The 19,966-nt window shown below is 34.8% G+C and overlaps 3 protein-coding genes and 1 pseudogene across 3 annotated transcripts; 1 reads left to right on the forward strand and 3 right to left on the reverse strand.

Moving 5' to 3' along the window:
* Nucleotides 1-262: 262 nt before the first annotated feature.
* Nucleotides 263-2,058, reverse strand: LOC142598000 (thioredoxin reductase-like). Its single transcript, XM_075734985.1, has 2 exons — nt 1,877-2,058; nt 263-1,796 (listed from the first exon to the last, which is right to left on the reverse strand). The coding sequence occupies exons 1-2, from the start codon at nt 2,056-2,058 to the stop codon at nt 263-265; spliced, it is 1,716 nt and encodes a 571-aa protein (XP_075591100.1).
* Nucleotides 2,059-2,478: 420 nt separating this feature from the next.
* Nucleotides 2,479-3,822, reverse strand: LOC142598001 (rab GDP dissociation inhibitor beta pseudogene; annotated as a pseudogene).
* Nucleotides 3,823-6,597: 2,775 nt separating this feature from the next.
* Nucleotides 6,598-7,194, forward strand: LOC142598011 (rRNA-processing protein FCF1 homolog). The gene is made up of 2 exons (XM_075734995.1): nt 6,598-6,673; nt 6,719-7,194. Exons 1-2 carry the CDS (start codon nt 6,598-6,600, stop codon nt 7,192-7,194), a joined length of 552 nt encoding a protein of 183 aa, XP_075591110.1.
* A 5,652-nt stretch (nt 7,195-12,846) lies between these two features.
* Nucleotides 12,847-13,892, reverse strand: LOC142598002 (uncharacterized). Its single transcript, XM_075734986.1, has 3 exons — nt 13,472-13,892; nt 12,966-13,417; nt 12,847-12,867 (listed from the first exon to the last, which is right to left on the reverse strand). Exons 1-3 carry the CDS (start codon nt 13,890-13,892, stop codon nt 12,847-12,849), a joined length of 894 nt encoding a protein of 297 aa, XP_075591101.1.
* Between the last annotated feature and the right edge of the window lie 6,074 nt (nt 13,893-19,966).

Here is a 19,966-nt window from a genome sequence, read left to right on the forward strand (position 1 = left end):
TTGGATCTAATTTCAGGACAAGAACTTGCAAGAATCACTGCGCACTTCTCACCCATATTAACGCTGAGATACTTGATGAACGGTAAAGGATTCGTGACCGGCTCTTACGAAGGTAACTGTAAGATCATCGAATTACCAAACAGTTTTTTCGCTGGTGAACTCGTTATATAATGCAGTCAATAAAACTAATATTCTCTATGTAAATAAATCACTTTTGTAAAATACCAAGTCATTATGAATTCATATCTAAATAAACACAAATTTATCCACATTTTCCACCTCCGCAGCTGCCTGACTTGACCCAAGAAACACCAGAAGATTTCTCCACGTCTAGTATGTGGAAACTTTCCGCGTCTGTTGGGTGAATGCAAATCAGGTTGTCAAAGTCCTGCTTCGTCACACCTTTGCTAAGAGCAAGTGCATACCCATGGGTCGTTTCACCCGCATTGAAGGCCACGCAGTGAAATCCTAGTACTTTTCCGTTTCTCTTGTCGATCACGAGTTTACTAAGGTTTTCCGGTTCCATTTCTTCGTCATATTCGTCAGATCTGCACACTTCAAACTTGGGCCATTTCGTTGCAGAAGAAAGCACCCCTTTAAATTCCGAAAGATAAACTTGGACATTCTCTTTTCCAATCACTTCACAAGCCATTTCCTCTGAGAAACCAACACACCCGTATTCGATGGGTGTAAACACAACGGTTGGAACTAAAGAATAATTCATAAGTATGTTAGAGTCGTTAAAGAGTCGTCGGGCCAACGCTTCTCCAGCTTTTATTGCTGTTGGTGTCAACTCTGGCCGTCCGTGAGCACAGTCACCAATAGCGAAAATGTTTGGGTTAGATGTACTATCATCACTATTGACGCGGATTTTGTTTACTTCTCCGCCGGAAACATCTACGTGTGCTTTTTTCAAGTTAAGTTTTTCGAGCTGAGCTCTGCGTCCAGCTGCATATAACACGGTGTCGTAAATTTCTTTTGAACCATCTGAGAATTCTACCATTAATTTTTCATTTTCAAGTTTATCTATTTTAACGGGGAGCACTTTCATCAAGAAAGTGCAGCCGAGCTGCTGCATTATCGAACCTAATTTTTCAGCACATTGCCTGTCGAAACCGCGTAGTAATACAGATCTTACTGAAATTGTAACGTCATAACCGAGTTCCATTAAAAATCCAGCACATTCTAATGCTATGTAAGAACCACCTACAACTAAAGTTTTGCCTGGAGGAGTTTTGGTCCAAAATAAGTCGTCACTTGTAATTGCGTATTTCAAAGCACCTTTGATGTTTTTTGGAATGAAAGGGCGACCCCCCACAGCAATTAATGCATACTTGAAACGAACGTAAAAAATTTCATCTTTCTTTTGATATATTATTGTGTTTTCGTCATAAAACGAAGCTAAAGCGTTGACGTAAGTAACTCCTGCATTTCGTAATCCGTTACGATATGAAAAATTCAGGCTTTTAATGTAGTTTGTAATAGTCTCGCGACAACGCAACCAATTGAATGAAACAGACTCGAATGACCAACCTAGAGCATAAGCAGATAAACGATTTGCAAGTCCTATTTTGGCTGAGTTGTGGAATAATATTTTTGGTATACAACCAACATTCACACAAGTACCACCCAAACCCCATTTTGTTCCCTGTGTAGATTCAGTAACATAATCAAATAAGATTACTTTTGCGTTAAGCAAGCTGGCTTCTTTTGCAGCAGCAAGCCCACCACTTCCACCGCCAATGACAACAAAGTCGTACTCTGATATATTGTTTTGTTCATTCATTATAAGCAAACTTTGAGGTATAATCCAAAAATTAGTCTAATTAGAAAATTAAATGTATAATAAAGTTATTTTAAGGTATTTATTAAATACTCTTTAAATTTCTGCAAAACATAGTTTTCACGTTCGGAATCTGTTTCGTCTTCATTTTGTTTATCAATTGCAGCTTTGTATTTTAGTATCAACTGTTTTTTCGCTTCCAATCGTTGTTTTTGTAAAGCATTGAATCTGATTGTCTTTTGTTTTTTTTGTATTGCTAGTTGTTCTCGTCTCATCTTCAAGTTCAAGTTGTGTTTCAACAAGAGTTCGCTTTTTTTATTATCAATTACTTTATTTTGCTTTGAAAGTTCGAACAAAGCGTCACATTCTTGTCTATTTTTTGAATCTAATAGTAAATTGTATGAATTAATAAGCACAAGAAATTCTTTGTTCTCGCTCTTTTCGAGTTTATCTGGATGACAAAGCAAAGCTTTTTTTCTGAATGCTTTTCGAATGTCTTTGTCAGAATACTGATTTAAAACACTAGGTATGCTGAGATTTAACGCTTTATATGCAGCAGTGGCATCTTCTAGTGTGATTTTTTTCATCGTTTTTTAGAGTATTCGCGGGACATTGGCTATTTTACTAGCTTGATATATTTAGTATGATTATTTCTTTTAGTGCAATATTTAAATTGGAAATAAAAAAATCTCGACTCAATCTAAATCTAGTTTTTGGCCTTCCATAATTTCCCAGATGTCAATCACTTCTTGAGTAGCTTTTTCAAAATGACTCATCGGGTCTAAACTATTTGTGACGTAAATGTTATCCTGTTTAGTGGCGCTGGCTACTTCGTACAAATCCGTTATATAAACAAATTGTTGCTCTATGTCTTCCAAAAACGACAGCGGAATTTTGAGTTCTTCCAAAGGATTTTCAGTTTCAACAATTGAGCTTATGATGCTCAAATATTTACCTTCCGGACAAACCCCAAATTCGCTACCTAGCACAACAAGATAAACATCATTTTTTCTTTTTAGTTGTTTTTGTGAGAAGATAATTTGACAAGAATTACTGTTGTTCGTTTCCTTAATACTATGATTTAAAATATTGATTACTCGAATAACTTTTTGAGTTTTTTTCATTGGGATATTCTTGTCGATATAATGAACATAGTTAGGTGAACATATCAACTTGTCACAAGTAATCAGCTGTCCATTGTTAAATTTGACTCCTTTAATTTTCTCATTTTCGTCTGTAACAATCTTATTAATTTCTGCTCTTAATACAAAAGTTCCACCATGTACGGCACAAAGCCTCGAAAATCCTTCTGGTAAAGTAGAAAGACCGTATAAAGGATAAATAAACGGAGATTTTCCATATTTTAATACTGACCTCATATACAACGTCAATTTTGGAATAATTACACCGAAAGGTTTGTTCAAATATTCGTCGTTGTACTCCAACGCTACGGCGTGACCTACAAAATCTCTAATATTTGGATTCAAATTATATTTGTTGTAGACGTATTTCATCAAATCTGATCTCGGATTAAAACCTCCGAACGTGGCAGGGTCTTCTGCTCTCCAATTAGCAATCAAACGAAAAAAGTTTCTTCCTCTCAACTTCTCGGTTAAAGGTATTAATCCACTACTCAATATCTCTGTTTCAGAAGAAGGAATCCGGTGTATGGAATTTTTAAATCCTAACCAGGAACTGGTTGGCTGGTAAACAAACGCGTCATTTACAACACTAAATTGGATATAATCTTTTACTTTAGTTTTTAGTAAAATTTTAACAAGTTTACCATTGGACATGATAAATTTGGGAATTAGGTCAATGTTCCAATCTCGATTATTACCCCATTTTGCAACGTCGTACTCGATTGATTTATTAAATTTTTTTATCATGCTATTCAAAGACAAGGAGGCAGCTTCACCACCGTAGTAATCATTAATATCTAATTGCAATACTTTTTTTCCATTCGAAGAAATCAAACCACCCAATATAGCTTCTTTAAAACTAGTTCCACAAATTATTACGTCATAATGGCTATTCATTTTCTAAAAACTTTAGTTTGACGGTTATTTACTCAGAATAATTTTAGTTCGAATATACTCTAAAAATATCAAAATATAAACCCTTATAATCAGTTAATATTTTGAATTATTTATATATTAATCGAACTAAGCTGACAGGTTTGTCTCATGAATCAATATGACAGTTTAATGGAAAAAAGTGTATGCAATGATCCATCGGCGTACAATGTTCCATATCTGCTAGATTGTCTTGAAGAACTAAAAAAATGCAACAATGCAAATGAAATCGAACTATTCAAAAACAGCTTGAAAAAATATCTTAAAAACCAATCTCAATCAAGAAATGCAGCTGTAAACAATAAAATCGTCGAAGAATTTCTGGCAAAAGTAGATTCAAATTCGAACATCAACTACAGTAATGGTCTAGATTTCGTCTGCAGCATTGAAAACGCTTTCAATATGAAAAGCTTGTTACATTTTGTCATTAAACGCGTTAACGAAAATTACATCACGAGTAAGTGCGGCCAGTATACGATTCTGCTCACTAGTTACATACTTAGTTACAACTACAAAAACATAGCTAGTTCTCAAGATAAAGCTGAAAACCAAAGTTTATTAGAGAATTATACAGTTGCGGTTATAAACATAGTTCAAGCTTTGATTGAATTGAAGCTTAGTTTAGACGTAATTGTTGGATTTTGTGCAAATGTCAAGTCGATTTTTGCATCCTCACCGAAGTTCAAAACACTTATCGACCAATATATTTCGCAAGACAAATTTGTTGAAATTATTCCATTATTATTTAGTGTACGAGATGAACCAATATTAGCGGTTTGCATGAATAAGCACCACTTATCGAAGAAATTTGTTAAGCTATTGAAAAACGTTGACTTCGAGAAAAAACGCTTATTACATGGAATACTGGCATATTATTTTGCTATTACTCAAGAAGACTTGAACGAAGGCGAATTTATTGATGAGAGTGACCAAGCTTCGATATTACTCGCGTTGTTTACGATTGTGAAAGAATCAAAAGAAGAAATAATAAATAAACTACTCAAAATTGACCCAGCCTTGCTAATAAAATCATTTAATGAACAGAATCTATCATATATTTTGCAAGACTCAAGATTTAAAAAGCACTTAGTCGGGAACGATGCTATCAAGCCTTATAATATTGATAAATATTCTTACTTTCATCAATACAATCTCGACAAAACAAATATCGTTATTCTTAAAGATTATGTTTATCAGTTACCGTACAATTTGTTGACATTTTACAGTTTGTTAGCAGGTAAAGAAGATGAGATCCTTCAGGTTCCTTTAGATCAAGGTGACTACGAGTTTACTTACAAAGAATTGACAGAATTAAATGAATTGGTCAAAAACTATTTTGACACAGCGGTCGATTCGATTAAAAAAGAATCTTCTAAAAACCTTTTGAACTTACGCAATACGCTGATTAATTCAGACAAAATACATGAAATAATCACCTCCATTAATAACGAGGTAAACAAAAACAAAAACATCGATTTTTATAATATCTACAGCTGTTTCTTAAATTTGTTATTATGCGTCAACCACATAACAGGCGGTATTTTAATTCAGTGCAATACTTTTTACACGTGCAATAAAATTATGGAAGAAATCTTGAAAAACAAATCAGTATTCACCAACAAAGAAAAAAACCAATATCTCATTGAAAAGCGCTTTGGATATTGTGCAGCCAATTTAGCCATCACAATGTGTCGTCTAGCCCTGTCTATTAACCCTGGCTTTTTAAAATATGAACAGGTTCATTACATCATAGATTACGCCACTCCTTTACTAAAACTAGAACGAACTGAGGCGATAACATATGCATTAGTATGCTTAACTAATTTGGCCACTTTGAACGACGCGATAGCGGAAAAAATAGTAAACAAAACACTTGAGACCATTCTGGCAGCATACGAGTTTTTTGAGGACGAAAAACTCATTCTCTACAACTTAGAACTTATGTGTAATCTTGCTCGCTACGGATACTTCGCGCAAGCGCTGTATAAAATAATTAAACATAACGATTTCAGATACTTTTTTTTAATTCCTTTGGGCTTTTCAGACCAAAAAGTTCAAACAACAGCCGCCGTCTTATATAAACGCATCGCGCAAAATTCCGATATCATAGACTACTTGATAATGACAAAATATGAAGAGCTACCATTGGTAATTCATCTCATCAGCAATTTGAATACACTGATCGCCAATTCTAACACTTCTGCAGCGATATCAATGGCTAATTTTGTCGTCAGCTTCATTATTTATACGATCCGTCAAAACGCGTACGAACACTTGCAACAAATCGTTCTAGCTATGTCACTCATTTTGTCATTAAAAAATCCCAGCGTAAACAACACGTTCGCCAATCAGCTCAAAGTAAACAACTGTTCCAACACTTTGCTAAACTTTATTAAGACCATGCATATACCAAACGAACACATTAAGATATGGATAGAAACATTTACAGAATGATAACTACGAAAATGTCTGAACTTGGATTGGACCCATATTCGATGGCTTACGAAAAGAGACACCATAAATTCATTTTTTTCTATTGGATTCGTTTTGAAGATATTAAGAATGGCACACAATATCTCTTCGATACAATCCGAACAAATTGAAGAGTTTCTCCCGATGCTTACTAATTCTCAAAAATAAAAATTAAAAGAAAAAAAAAATGGCCGTTTGGACAAATAAATTCAGAGTATTTCGAATTTAGCGGATTTTTACTTTCTGCTTTCAATTCGTTAAACATGCATGGGTAGAATCAAACGAGTTCGTAAAATTCAAAAAATACTTAAAAAAACTGATGCCAGAGTAAGCGATAATCCTAGTAATTTTGTTGGGCAAAATGTTCCGGTAAAAAAACTAACAAAAGAGGAACAACAAAAGAAAGACGGTGTTGTGTACACTGAAGAAACACCTGCTTGTTTGTTTTTCAACGCAAACTTGAACCTAGGACCTCCTTACCATGTTTTGCTCGATACCAACTTCATTAATTTTACCATTCAAAATAAAATTGATCTTTTTCGCGGACTTGTTGACTGCTTTTTGGCGAAATGTGTACCCACAATCTCTGACTGTGTCGTGGGCGAGCTTGAAAAGATGGGCCACCGTTATCGAATGGCTCTGCGTATTGCAAAAGATCCTCGTATAAAACGCTTGACTTGTGATCATAAAGGCACGTATGCAGATGACTGCATCGTCCAAAGAGTTACGCAACATCGCTGTTACATAGTTGCAACAAATGATAAAGAGCTTAAACAACGAATCAGAAAAATTCCAGGTGTACCTTTAGTATCGATTCAAAATCGTCAATACAAACTTGAACGTTTGCCCGATGTAGCTTTATAAAAATTTTAGAAATATCAAATTTATATTTTATTTTTATTTGTTTGGCGTAGTCTCTGCTTATCACGACACACAGTGAACGATGAGTTTGCAGTCTTTCAAGCCAATGCACAACTATCTTTTAGTTAAGCCGTTAAATGTTAAGAAATCGTTATTTCTGATTAACGACAGTGATGACTCAGAACGCTTCCAGCTAGCTGAAGTAAGTAAAATCGAAAAATTACTTTAGGTTGTCAAAACTTCTCACCAGATTACCGATATAAAACCCGGCAATAAGGTTTTAGTTCCTACTGAGGACTTGAAATTATTTATAAAGTTTGAAAAAAACGAGAAAAGTGTACTATTATCCTACAACGACATTCTAGGCAAATTCGATTAACGAGTAGGCTAGTTCAACATTTAAAAAAAGAACAGTCGAATTTTTGTTTCTGTTTTTTTGTGTATTTCTTTCGGCAAAATATATGTTCATTCTTTTTTCATAGAAATAAAAAATTATTTATGGAAAACTACAACCAGCGCTTTTGCAAGATCGACAAATCAAATATCCCGTTACGCGACAAGTTAAAGCTCTTGTTTGTAGAAGCTATACACCGTGCTTTTCCTAAAACCATAAATGAGAAAATAAATGTTATTTTAAATCGAGTAAAAAGTGGCCCTTTCGACTACCAGTGCTCAAACGCGCTGAACACGCCAAAACAATTCCCCAAAGATGTTTTTGACACTTTGGGTTCGATGGAAATCGCGCAAAAAATAGCGGATAACTTTCATAGTGATTCGGTTGAATCAGTGACTGTTCAAAAACCCGGTTTCATCTGCGTAACATTTTCTAACTTGTATTTAATTAATGAGCTAAAAGAAAATATTATTAAACCAAAGTTGATAGAGTGTAAAACCAACAGTATTTGCAACGTACTTGTAGATTTCAGTTCTCCCAATATTGCAAAAGAAATGCACGTTGGACATCTCAGGTCTACTATTCACGGAGAATCCATCAGCCGAATGTTGGAATATATCGGATTATCTGTAAAACGTATCAACCACATAGGTGACTGGGGAACACAGTTTGGAATCTTAATCGAATATATCATTCAAAACAAAGTTGACATTTATTCGAATAACCTGACTTTGTCAGCGTTAAACTCTTTGTATCAGTCTTCTCGCGCTCTATTTGATTCGAACGACGAGTTCAAGACAAAAGCTCGTAACAGAGTCGTGTTGCTGCAGCAAAAAGAAAAAGAAAGCCATACAATCTGGAAAAGACTGGTTGAATTATCCGAAATTGAATTCAAAAAAATTTACGAAAGGTTAGATATAAAACTTGAAACCTATGGAGAAAGTTTCTACCACGACATGATCGCAGACGACATTGAACGATGTAAGAAGCTGGGCATAGTAAAAATCGTTGACAACGCTACTTGTTTATTCGTAGACGACTACAAGAAATTCAAGCTTAGCGAAGTTCCGCTTATGTTGCAGAAAAGCAATGGAAGCTACGGTTACGACTCGACCGACGTTTCAACTATTTTATACAGAATAAAAAAACTGAAATGCAACTGTCTGATTTACATTACCGACATTGGTCAAAAAGACCACTTTTTACGATTGTTTCAAGCTACTAAAAAACTAGGAATCGAAAACGTCGATTTGTGGCATCTTGGTTTAGGACTGATTTGTGGCGCAGATGGAAAGAAATTCAAAACTCGCAGTGGAGAAACCGTCCGTTTGATTGACTTACTAGACGAGTCTGTAAGCAGATCCAAAGAAATTCTCAAAGTCAGACGTTCCGACTTTACTCCAGAAGAACTAGAAACTGCAGCAACTTCAATAGGTCATTCTTCCGTTAAGTATTTCGATCTCAATCAGATTTGTTCCAACAATTACAACTTTGATTATGAGCGGATGCTCGATCCAAAAGGAAACACAGCTGTTTACATTTTATACACCTACGCAAGAATGAACGCTTTGTTAAAGAAATTAAATATGAAACGAGAAAATTGTGAAGTTAACTTAAGTTTGAATGACATTGAACTGCAAAGCGTCTATGAACGAAAGCTCGTAGTTCATCTACTAAGATTTTCAGAATATTTAGATGAAATATTAGAAATTCTCAGCATGCACAAGCTCTGTGACTATTTATATGACTTGTGTAATCTGTACTCTTTGTTTTACGAAAACTGCAGAGTCGTAGGTTGTGATCAACAAAATTCTCGTACGATTATCACTGTTGGTTGCATGAAACTAGTCGAAACTATATGCAGCATTCTAGGCTTAAAATTACTAGAGTCTATTTAGTTTGATGTGCTTTCAGTAATAGACGCGGCTATATTTTTTCTACGAAACTGTTTGATGAAATCCGAGCTATATTTTAAAAAAGCTTTGCAAGAATCCTCATGTTTAATAGCTCTTGTTACGCTAAATTGTTTAACCTATGCCTAGATATATTCTTCCGGTACGTTTTCTGGAACTCTTGGCTGAACAGGTGATTTTTTTGCATATTGCTGTACTGGGTCAACCTTTTTGTTAGCATAATTGGGTTTTAAAAACTGGCTTTCCCGATGCATGTTGTGGTAAATTTCATTATTGGAATATTTGTAAGTGTAATCATTGCAACCATATCCACCAAAGTTATTTACATTATAATGCTCAAACTCAGGCAGTCTGTTTGCAGACTGCGCGTATGGATAGTAGTACTCATTACTCATTCCACTTGCATAGTTAGGCACTTGAATATTTTCTAGCGATATTTGGTTGTAAAATCCAGACTGGTAGCCTTTCTTAAACATATTTATTTCCTTTTGCAAATATGAGTCACCTAATATCTCGCCGCAGCCTGCAATTTGCACTAACTCGGAACCGGATTTCATTAATACCTCTGATAGAATTTTACATTTGGTCACACTGTTTTTTACTATGTCTTTAATTCGGACTGTGGAAAAATTTAATTTGTCAAAAAGCCGAAGCTTTTTAAGCAACTTATCTTCTTTCACTCCTATGGCCGCCTCATTAGTGGATACTTCTTCAACTTCCTCAGTTTTTTTTATATCAGTTAATCCTTTTGCCAAATTTTCAAGAATTACTTCATCTGCTAATTTATCAACTTTAGCTTTGTTTAATTTTGAACCCCGAGTGCGCTTGTAAAAATTAACCTTTTCGTTACACGGTACCAAAGGGCGTATATCCCACGGTTTTTCGCCCAGCGTTCGAAACAAGTATTTAGATCCTACCATGTCGCTCAAAGAAGGAACAGGCTGCAACAACTCGTTCGGGAGTTTATGATTAAATATCTTATCGGTGAAAAGCTTAATTTCGTCAATTAAGTTAAATTTATTTTCGATCTCAGAACTGAGATTTTTTATTACCTCAGAGTGGTGAACTTTTTCATGTTGTTTTAAATCCGAAGCTAGTTGAGGCGTTATTTCAGAAATCTTCGCGAGTTTTATATTCAATTCCTTCAGATTATTTGTAATAGTGTCTGCTACGTGGTTTTTCAATTCTAAGTACTCGTCTTTTAAGTCGTTTAATAGCGTTGTTATTTTATCTAGCATCATGTTATAATGAACCAACAATTGCTCATAATCATTAATTATGCTGTTTATTGGACCTGAATCTTTGACGGAATACGAAGCAAGTTTCATTCCGCGTTTTAATTCGTTCACAGCTAAGTACGCGCAATTCCAGTATACATTCGCCTGGTACACACGCATTTGCCGCGATTCTAAAATTTTCATTAGTATGTTTACAGTGATTGCGTAATATTCAAACCAGTAAATCAAATAAGTTAAATCAGACATCAGTGTTAAAGCGTTATATAGATTTTCATCGTCACTGTGTTCTTGAAATTTAGCCACGAGTTCAGGAGCGAAAAATTTATACGAAAGAAAGCAACTCTGCAACGAATTTCTGTCGCCGCATCGTTTCACAACGATATATAGATATTTGTTGAGATTTGTTTGGTCAGCGTGTGTATTTTTTTCTTTTTCAATCTCCTCTTCATTTTCAGCGTCCAAAGACACATTCAATCGTTCCGCTTCTTCCCATTTTTCATTGCATTTTTCAATGACTTTATTAATAACTCCACTTGAATTATCCATACTTTAATTTAGGTGCATCGTTATTTCGCACCAACTCAAATCTGACCAAATATCGACAAAAAAAAACCGCCAAGCGTAATTTTTTCTATAATAATTCTATTTGTACGATGTTAAAACTAATAATCGGTATGGATTTACTTTTTAAACTTGAAAAAAACTTTTTTTGTAATCTGCGTGTTTTTGATCAACCGCTTTACTTACAAACGCGCAAGTTAAATACACTTTAACGTTAAAATAATATATATTATAACATAAGCGGAAAAGGATTGTTTCTACTTAGTATTAATTTGTTTTGCTCTAAACTTATATAACCTCGAATGTGGCCAGTGCTAATTAGATATATTAAATATTCGATCGTTTCGAATTCGTCTAATTTGTTTTCGTTGGAAAAATTGAGTGCTTTATGTATAATTGACAAATCCCAAAACACTTGGTTTGGAGATTCAGCACTAAGAATGCTTATCGTAGCTTTACACACCTTTTGAATCACCACAGTCCTTAGTTTCAAAATGCATTCTATAGTTCCATCTAAAAAATATAAATTGGCGTTTTTCTTCAAAGTTGCTTCGAATAAAGCTAGTTTTCCATTTAATACAGCGTCAACGACGTCTTTATAATGTAGAAGGTTATGGTTTTCTAAATATTTACGTTTCAGATAATAGCCTTTGTAAAGTTTAATCACAAACAGCTTGATTAAAATGTCTCGCAGCAACGAACTATTTCTTGGCGTGCACAGAGTTAACGCTTTGTGATATTCAATCAACGCGGCGTCGTACTGATCGTCGTTCATCAATTTGCATCCTGTCAAATAAACGAAGGTCGCTGCCACGTTTCTGTACAAAACAGACGAGTATATTTCAACTGAAGAAATCTGAGACAGCAAACTATTAGCCATGTTTGTGCTTTCGGAATACAAAGCCAAACGTATACTTATGGACAGCAACGTTATGTAGACATTGAAATAACTATTGTCCAACTCTGGATTGCGGAACCTGCCGACGTGTCTTCGCAAACCGTTCAAGAGCTTTTGGAAAAACTGGCTCCGAGGCTCTTTGTCGTCGATACACGCTCGTATACATTCTATGACAAACTCTGACATTTTGTTAAATACGGGGCAAAAATAACATTTCACTTGCGACTGTGCCATCGATATTGCCAGTAAATCACATAACTGGACTGTTTTATCCGTTATATCGGTCAGCAATTCGTATGACTTTGCGTTTCTCAGGTTTTGTAAATTCGTCAAGAGATAATAATCAAATAGAATCAAAATAAAACATTTTACCGCCTCTTGGACATGTTGATCCTTCACTAAGCTCACAGCTTTTTGAATATCAAGTGCTTTTAAGTCCTTTAGTTGCTGCCATTGGAACGGAGAATTTTTACTGGATCCGTCAAAATCAATTATTCGTCTAGTATTAAACAACCAGTCAATATACGCCGCTAAAAATTAATTAGTTTGTCCAACTTACGGCTCTCTAATTCTATTGCCCGATTTAAATGTGAAATCCAAGCTTCCAATCCTTTCATAAATAAATTTACATCACTAGATGCCTTACGTTTCCTACTCTAGCTTTTCGATGAACTGTTATGTTAGAGAACAAGAAAAATTAGGATTCACACAACAACAGGCTGACTAACTTTTCACGTTTATTACTTCGACAATTTCTTTAATTTATTTACCGAATTTATTCTATTTTTGCTGTTTTTTCGCGATTTACGCACTGACTGAGAAAACCGCACCACAATCTGCCTATTGTCTATAATTGCATTTTGCAGTTGTTCAAATGCATATTCACAATCTTTCTTTGAAACATATTTAATGAATGCATATTGTAAACTTTCGTTTGTTTCAGGATCTTTGATAAGGTTAACATACTCGACTTCTCCATATTTAGAAAAAATCAATTGTAAATCTTCTGTCTCTGTCACAGGATTTAAGCGACAAACAAACAGTGTTCTGTCGTCAGGTGTTTCATTGCCCGGCTGAATATCTTTAAGCTTAGTTAGCAAGTTTATTCGCGATTTCGATTGTACCTCTTCCAATTTTTCGAGTAATCGAATGTTCCCTTTTTTGCTCTGGTCACTCATCACTTCTGCAGAGACTATTTTCACCTCTTTCAGCGGAACAAAATCTGCGTTTGTTTTTATAGAATTGAACGCATCGAGAGTTTTTTTGCTCGAAATACATTCGCCAAAAACAACGTGATGAGCATCCAGATTTGTAAGATCCTCATTAGTCAAAGTTATCAAAAAATTTGTTTTAGTTTTGTTTTCACTCGTACCACCCGTTGACAGTAATCCCATCTTGTCGTGTTTATAGACCGAAGCAGGCTTTTCGTCTGACGACGAGGCACCTTGTAAATATTTTATGATTGTTTCCTCGTCAAACAGCTTTTTGTCTTTAAAGACTGAATTATGTGATAAAGCACTGCTTGAATTATGATCTCCTAATTCAGCTATGTAGTCTTTTTTTACAAAAACGAAACTACTGCCCGTATAATACCCGCTTTTGATAAGTTCCAAAAAATTTTTCGAAATTTCGGGACAAGCGACGTCAAACAGGCGAACATATAAACGTCCTAGTGACGTAGTTAATAGCACAATCATTTGACTATTTATTTACTAATAAAATACCAGCTATATTATTATTATAAATTATGCAATTTTCAAATTCTAGCTTCTCCAATTGTGCTAAAGCACGGCAACTAAAACTTGCGTCATAAAACTTATTTATCAACATAAGAATCTACAAATCAGTCATATAAAGCGGTAATATTAACTTACTGAGTCTAGAACTAAGACGTTTAATCTTATTTGTTACATATTCTTGGTCAACTAAGTCAAATATATTATTTTTTTTACCGGTATTGGGTTGACTTTGAAAATTACAATTTTCATCCGTCAACTTACATTCATATTGGTCTGGTAAATTTTTAACTAACTTTTTCTCGCCAAAAGACCCTTTGTTAGCTGACGTGTAAGTAGCTTTAGAACATGGCTGAAATGATAAACTATTTCGTTGCTCAGACGTGTTACTGTTCACGCTCGGTCGTTTGGAATGAATAATATTTATTTCGTTTCTATTGATAAAATGCTCTTGAGAAACCGATTCGGATCTGAAAATAGATTTTTTCGGACTCTCGTTACACGTGCATTGGCTAAGCTTTAGTTTTAGTTTCGCACATTCCAGTTCCAGCTCTTGAACTTTTCTATTGTAGTATCGCTTTTCCTTTATTAGTTGCTTTTCAAACTCTATCAATGCCATCGCTTCCGACTCTAGTTCTAAACTTATTTGATCTAGCAATTCATCTCGCTGCTCAACGGTATATTCGCGCTTGAGTAATTCAGATTTTTCATGTTCCAAAATAAGCTCTTGCTCTGCTCTCCATTTTATCCATTCTTCTTGCTCCGTCGTCAACTCATCCATTCAACTCTCATATTTTTAATTCGCGCTTAGCGATAAAAAGAAAATTTATTTCATATTCAAAAGTACCCACTTTTATAATTTACGAAAAACGAATGAATAATAAAAAAGATGATAATGTTATCAAGAAACGTGTGAAACGAGCACCGACAAAAAATAGCTCGAATTTTATTGACTCTTCGAACGAAACTAAAACGCATAAAAAAACACCCATTTTGACTGACTTTTTTAAAAAATCAGAAACCCAATCTTCTTTAGATAACGTAGAAAATGATGCAAGAGAAGTCGAAAAAGCTGAAAACAATGATCGAAACGTTCTTAACCTAGACAATATTGAAGAAAAAGAAGTATTTTTTAATAACGAAGATTCCGATGCCGAATTTGAGAATGATCTTACTCAAGACCTTGCTGAAATAAGTATAGACGTAGAAAATAATGTCCAAGATGACAAAAAAACCGAAACGGATCAGCAAGCTTACAAACTTCTGATCAAGCCGTACAGGCTACAACGTATTTATTGTGACACTTTCAACCCCAATATATTACAACTTTCAACTGCTCAAACGCTTTCGTGCATCGTTAGTGATCTTATGAACGAATTTATAAATTCATTTATTAGTTCTCTTATCGAAACGTCTCAGTACAATATTAGATTTGGACAGGGGAAAACGCTCAATATAAGAGAGCAAGATTTAAATGACTTCATTGCAAATATAACGCAGCACCCTTTTAATATACTTCCTAAATTGCTAACACTGTCAGAAAATCAATCGCAATAATTATAGCTAATAAATATTTCGACTGACCTATTTAAAAACTAATTTTCTTGATTTTTCATTAATAGGTTACTAATGTTCTTTTTTCATTCCAGATCAGAGAAATAAAAATGCCAAAAAAATGTAACGGGGTGGAATTACAGTATAAAATAAATAATAAATCAAAGTCTCTATGTTTTTGCACAGAATCTAGTCAAAGTACAAGTGAAAAATTTGTCTGTGAACAAATAAACTTTTGTGATTACAATCTTTGCCTAAACAACGCCAAGTGCAAGTCTATAAAGGTATACCCTTACGTCTATTGCGAGTGTCCACCTGGCAAGCAAGGCGTGTTTTGTCAAGATACTCAAGATATCTGTGCTACCAATCCTTGTTTAAACGGAGGTACCTGCGTACCTGTCGTAGGAAGCACCAGTGGCTTTACATGTGTCTGCCCAGCTCAATACACTGGAGATCGATGTGAAAGTAAGTTTAATTCGACAAATTAAACTAGAAACTATTAAATACGGAATCGGCGGATCGGGAACAGCGCTACAAGGCTACTCATTGCTTATCGTTTGGATAATAATTGTAATATCAATTTATGCAGGCATATATTCACTTATATTATTAACTGTGGAGTGGTTTAAACTAATGGTAAGTTGGTTATAATTAATATATTAAGATAGGAAAATGTTTCGGCTGGAACGTCGTATCTCACTAAAAATAACATCATAATTACATACGGACAAATTTTAATAAATAAATTATTGTTTCACGAATTATTCAAGTTAGGTCAATAGTCTCTCCATTAAATTATTTTTAATGGTGAACTATTAACTGGAAAATTAATTTACATAAGTCCATTAAAGTTAAGCACTTTACATGTAATTGCCACATAGAACATTATCAAGTATAAACGAGTTTTTGATTAAACTAATAATTTAGTCCAGGTAGTAAAACAAATGCTAGACATTAACTCACAGTATAAATTAAGTAAGTAGATTTATTTATTTGTATTATTAGAAATCATCGAATCTAACGACGAAGAAACACTTTTTTTGGTAGAAAGCAATAACGTAATAGGTAGCAAAAAAAAAAGTGAAAATAACCCAATCGATTCTGTTGCATGGAGTAAAGACTGCAATTTCTACAAATGTAAATTTGTCCACGACGCAAAAGTCTATTATAAAGTAGTCGACAACAAAGCAGAAGTATATGGAATGTCAATTGTTGGAGCTGCAAACACAGAAACGGCAAGAAAAATTGCTGTGTACGCGTTAAACGAGTTTATGCAGTGCAAACTTGATTTAATAAGTAATAATAAAGCTCCAGTCCCCAGAAAAACTTTAGCGGATTTGTTATCTTTATTATTGAAAGAAAATATTTGTAATGAAACGCAGAAAAAGCAATTGATGCAACTTCTTTACAAATTCTTTCAGTCCAAGCTAGACATTCAGAGGTTATATGGCTGCATTGCTGGTATTATAGGTTACAGTACGTTACGCAAACTACTCGCGGCTTTGGACGCTAGTGAATCTAATTTACCAGATGCTCCAAGTGACGAATTGCTTCCAACTTTAATAAGAATGGTCATGAAAGGTACTAAATGCTATAAACCGAGCAACACTTCGCCTTTGCCAATTCCAGGATACTTATTCAATTCTGTTGAGGAAAACAAGATCTTTTTCTTACATCACTCTAACTCCGAACTGGTGGACGTTTCTATTTCCCATCAACAGATTTTATCGATAGAACTTAATCTCACTCGAAACCTGCATAGAATAGGTCATATTTCGCAACAAATAAGTCAGGACTTAAATATACATATAGGAGGAATTTTAGAAAATGCAGTTGACCCGTACCTTAACGGATGGGGGTACTTAACTTTCTGTGATTTCAAAGCTTTAAAATATTATTTTCAGGAGTTAACTGGAGAGTTGCCTTCGCGTGACACTTTTGGCCCAGCTTATGGCTATACGCCCGAATATAATTCAAACATTAATGTCGGGCATCTTTACTCTTTCTCAGGAGTAAATTCAGTCAGAGTTTTGACCCTACTACGTCAACAGCTGTCTAAATTGCCAAATAATATCATGTTTATTAACAAGTTTTATAAGCTTTCAACCAGAACTTTCTCTTGGACAAATCTATCCTCTCCATCGATGCCAGAACCAAGAGCATACGCAATTTCATCAACTGTTTTTTTAGACTGTGTAGCGGTAGGCTTTATTGTTTATGGTGGTTTAGGAGTCACAAAAACACAGGACCTTTGTTTATACAACGATTTGTGGTTCTATAACTTTGAGAAAAATTCGTGGAATAAGATTCATATGCAAAACTTGCCCGAAGTAGCCGCTGCTGCTTGTACTTGGTTGGACACGAGTTGTTTACTGGTGCACGGAGGATTTAATCGCAACAGAGAATTTAATAACACATTAGGTATATTTGTTTTCGACTTTATTGAAGATCAACTTAATGTTTCCTATACTAAAGTCCCCGTCACAATACCGAAAAGCTTGTCACCACACTCTTTTTGTAGAGCACTACACACCATCATGCTTATTAAAGCGACGCCAGAAGAATTTGGGTTTGTGAAACAGTCTTTCAACGTAACAAAAACTAATGAATATACCAGAGTTTTTTTTGGTAGCAGTTGGAGGTATCGATAGCGCCGACGAAACAGAAAAAAGTCAAGACTCAGAAGGTCTCGAAAAAGGAGAGCAGTCTTCCGCACAGAAAAACGAAGATACTCCCATTAATGTAACTCAAAAATCTGAAAAAAACTGTAAACAGTATGTAGGATTGATTTTCTTCGAACTAACCATAGAAAACAATTCTATTATTAAAAGTGTTACAGCTTACAAGTTGATTACAGCGGTTCCGCGTTTGTTAGCTAGCAAACAAGACAAATATCTAGCTCGGTTATTGTGTACATTTGATCCAATCAATGTTCAAATAAAAAACACTTCTATTACTATGCCTGTCATATTATGTTCAGGAGGCTTAAGTTTATTATCTTCTAAATTCGTGCAAGTTGGCTTAAAGCCAAACAACGAAACCAAAAGTTTTATAATTACGTTTCACAATTCTGACGTATTCGATTTTATCCTGTACGGAAACCAGTTCTCTAATCAGTATTTATCAAAGATAAATAAAAAAACTTGTGAGAGCGTAACTGACGAGTTTGATCCCGAAATGGCTAAAATGTACTTAAACTGTGTGAAAGAATCTCGCTGGAACTTCACCAAGAACGTTATAACGCCAGACATTTTCGGAATATTTAACACATTAGTAGTTTTTCCATTTACAGCGATAGGAAATTACATCAACAACTCTTGTGACCTACGTAATCGATGTACAAATTTCTGGATTGATTTATGTGTAGGTCCTTATGGAAAAATGTATTTGGCTATTACAGACAATGGACGTGGCATGAATTACAATGTTTTCAAAAAATACATTATGCAATTTGGCTTTTCCGACAGATCTGAGTCATTAAACACGTTAGACTTTTCAAGATCAGGTACGTACGGTATCTCTTCCAAGTTTTCTTATGCTAAACTTGCTCATTCCTTACTTGTTTGTACACGGACTTCCGATTTAATCAGTTTAGGGCTCATAAGTTCGCATTTCATGAATAGCATCGGCAGCAAGCAATGTGCCGTCCCCACATTATATTGGAAACTACCCGACAAAACCTTAATTCACTCAGAATCAGAACATTTAACAAACCAAGAAACTATCACTCAATATTCTTATTTGAATTCAGCGCAAGAGCTCGCAGATTTTATTAATCTCACCCCTACTGCTTCGGGAACTCGAATCATGTTGTTCGACATGAAAGAAACAAACGGCAGTTTTTTAGCGTTCGATCAAACAGATGGGCAAATTCGGCTGAGCCATTTTTGTGGAGAGCCTATTTACTTCAATTTAAATGTCAACAGTCAGCATTTGGAACATTCGTTTAGAAACGGATACGCGTTGCTCAAATCTAATATAGCCTTGTACAAAGTCAATTCGACCTTTCACTACTTGCTCAATACAAAAGCATTAGAAAAAAATTACACTTACGTCGATGATACAGAAAACAAAAATAAAGAAGCGGCTAACAAAAATTCGCCTAACTCTACGGCAAGTGAAATTACCGGACGCCCTAGAAAGCGGGCTCGCACAATTAAACAAGAGTTTCCAATGTTTACAAAAATACAGCCCAACACTTCTATTTTACTAATTAACCCGCATTTTCCATTCTACTGTCACCCAAGAGATTCAATTGATTTCAATTTAGCGACTTATATGTATTGTAGCCATCTTTTTAACCCGACAACCTTGTACTTATCGCGACTGGCTTTAATTACAAAAGATTACGCTCTACTAAAAAATAACGACATTACTTACAATAGCTTTTACAGGTTTTGTAAACGGAACCTTAACGGAGTGGCTGAATTAGAGTATTTGTTCAACCCATCTGACGCGAATCGAAACGGTTTCGGGTTGCT

The sequence above is a fragment of the Dermatophagoides farinae genome, unplaced genomic scaffold, assembly GCF_024713945.1.
Source record: "Dermatophagoides farinae isolate YC_2012a unplaced genomic scaffold, ASM2471394v1 contig3, whole genome shotgun sequence".
Classification (NCBI taxonomy): Eukaryota; Metazoa; Arthropoda; class Arachnida; order Sarcoptiformes; family Pyroglyphidae; genus Dermatophagoides; species Dermatophagoides farinae.

What these genes read in the sequence shown, in the direction of transcription:
- LOC142598000 (XM_075734985.1), bottom strand. Translation starts at nt 2,058, where the DNA reads ATGAGACGAGAACAACTAGCAATACAAAAAAAACAAAAGACAATCAGA. An exon ending in GTTTTGCAGAAATTTAAAGA is followed by an intron (nt 1,797 to 1,876) that starts GTATTTAATAAA and finishes TATACCTCAAAG; the next exon opens with TTTGCTTATAATGAATGAAC.
- LOC142598011 (XM_075734995.1), top strand. Translation starts at nt 6,598, where the DNA reads ATGGGTAGAATCAAACGAGTTCGTAAAATTCAAAAAATACTTAAAAAA. An exon ending in CAGAGTAAGCGATAATCCTA is followed by an intron (nt 6,674 to 6,718) that starts GTAATTTTGTTG and finishes AACTAACAAAAG; the next exon opens with AGGAACAACAAAAGAAAGAC.
- LOC142598002 (XM_075734986.1), bottom strand. Translation starts at nt 13,892, where the DNA reads ATGATTGTGCTATTAACTACGTCACTAGGACGTTTATATGTTCGCCTG. An exon ending in TCACGTTGTTTTTGGCGAAT is followed by an intron (nt 13,418 to 13,471) that starts GTATTTCGAGCA and finishes AAACAAACGCAG; the next exon opens with ATTTTGTTCCGCTGAAAGAG. An exon ending in GCAAAAATAGAATAAATTCG is followed by an intron (nt 12,868 to 12,965) that starts GTAAATAAATTA and finishes CTAACATAACAG; the next exon opens with TTCATCGAAAAGCTAGAGTA.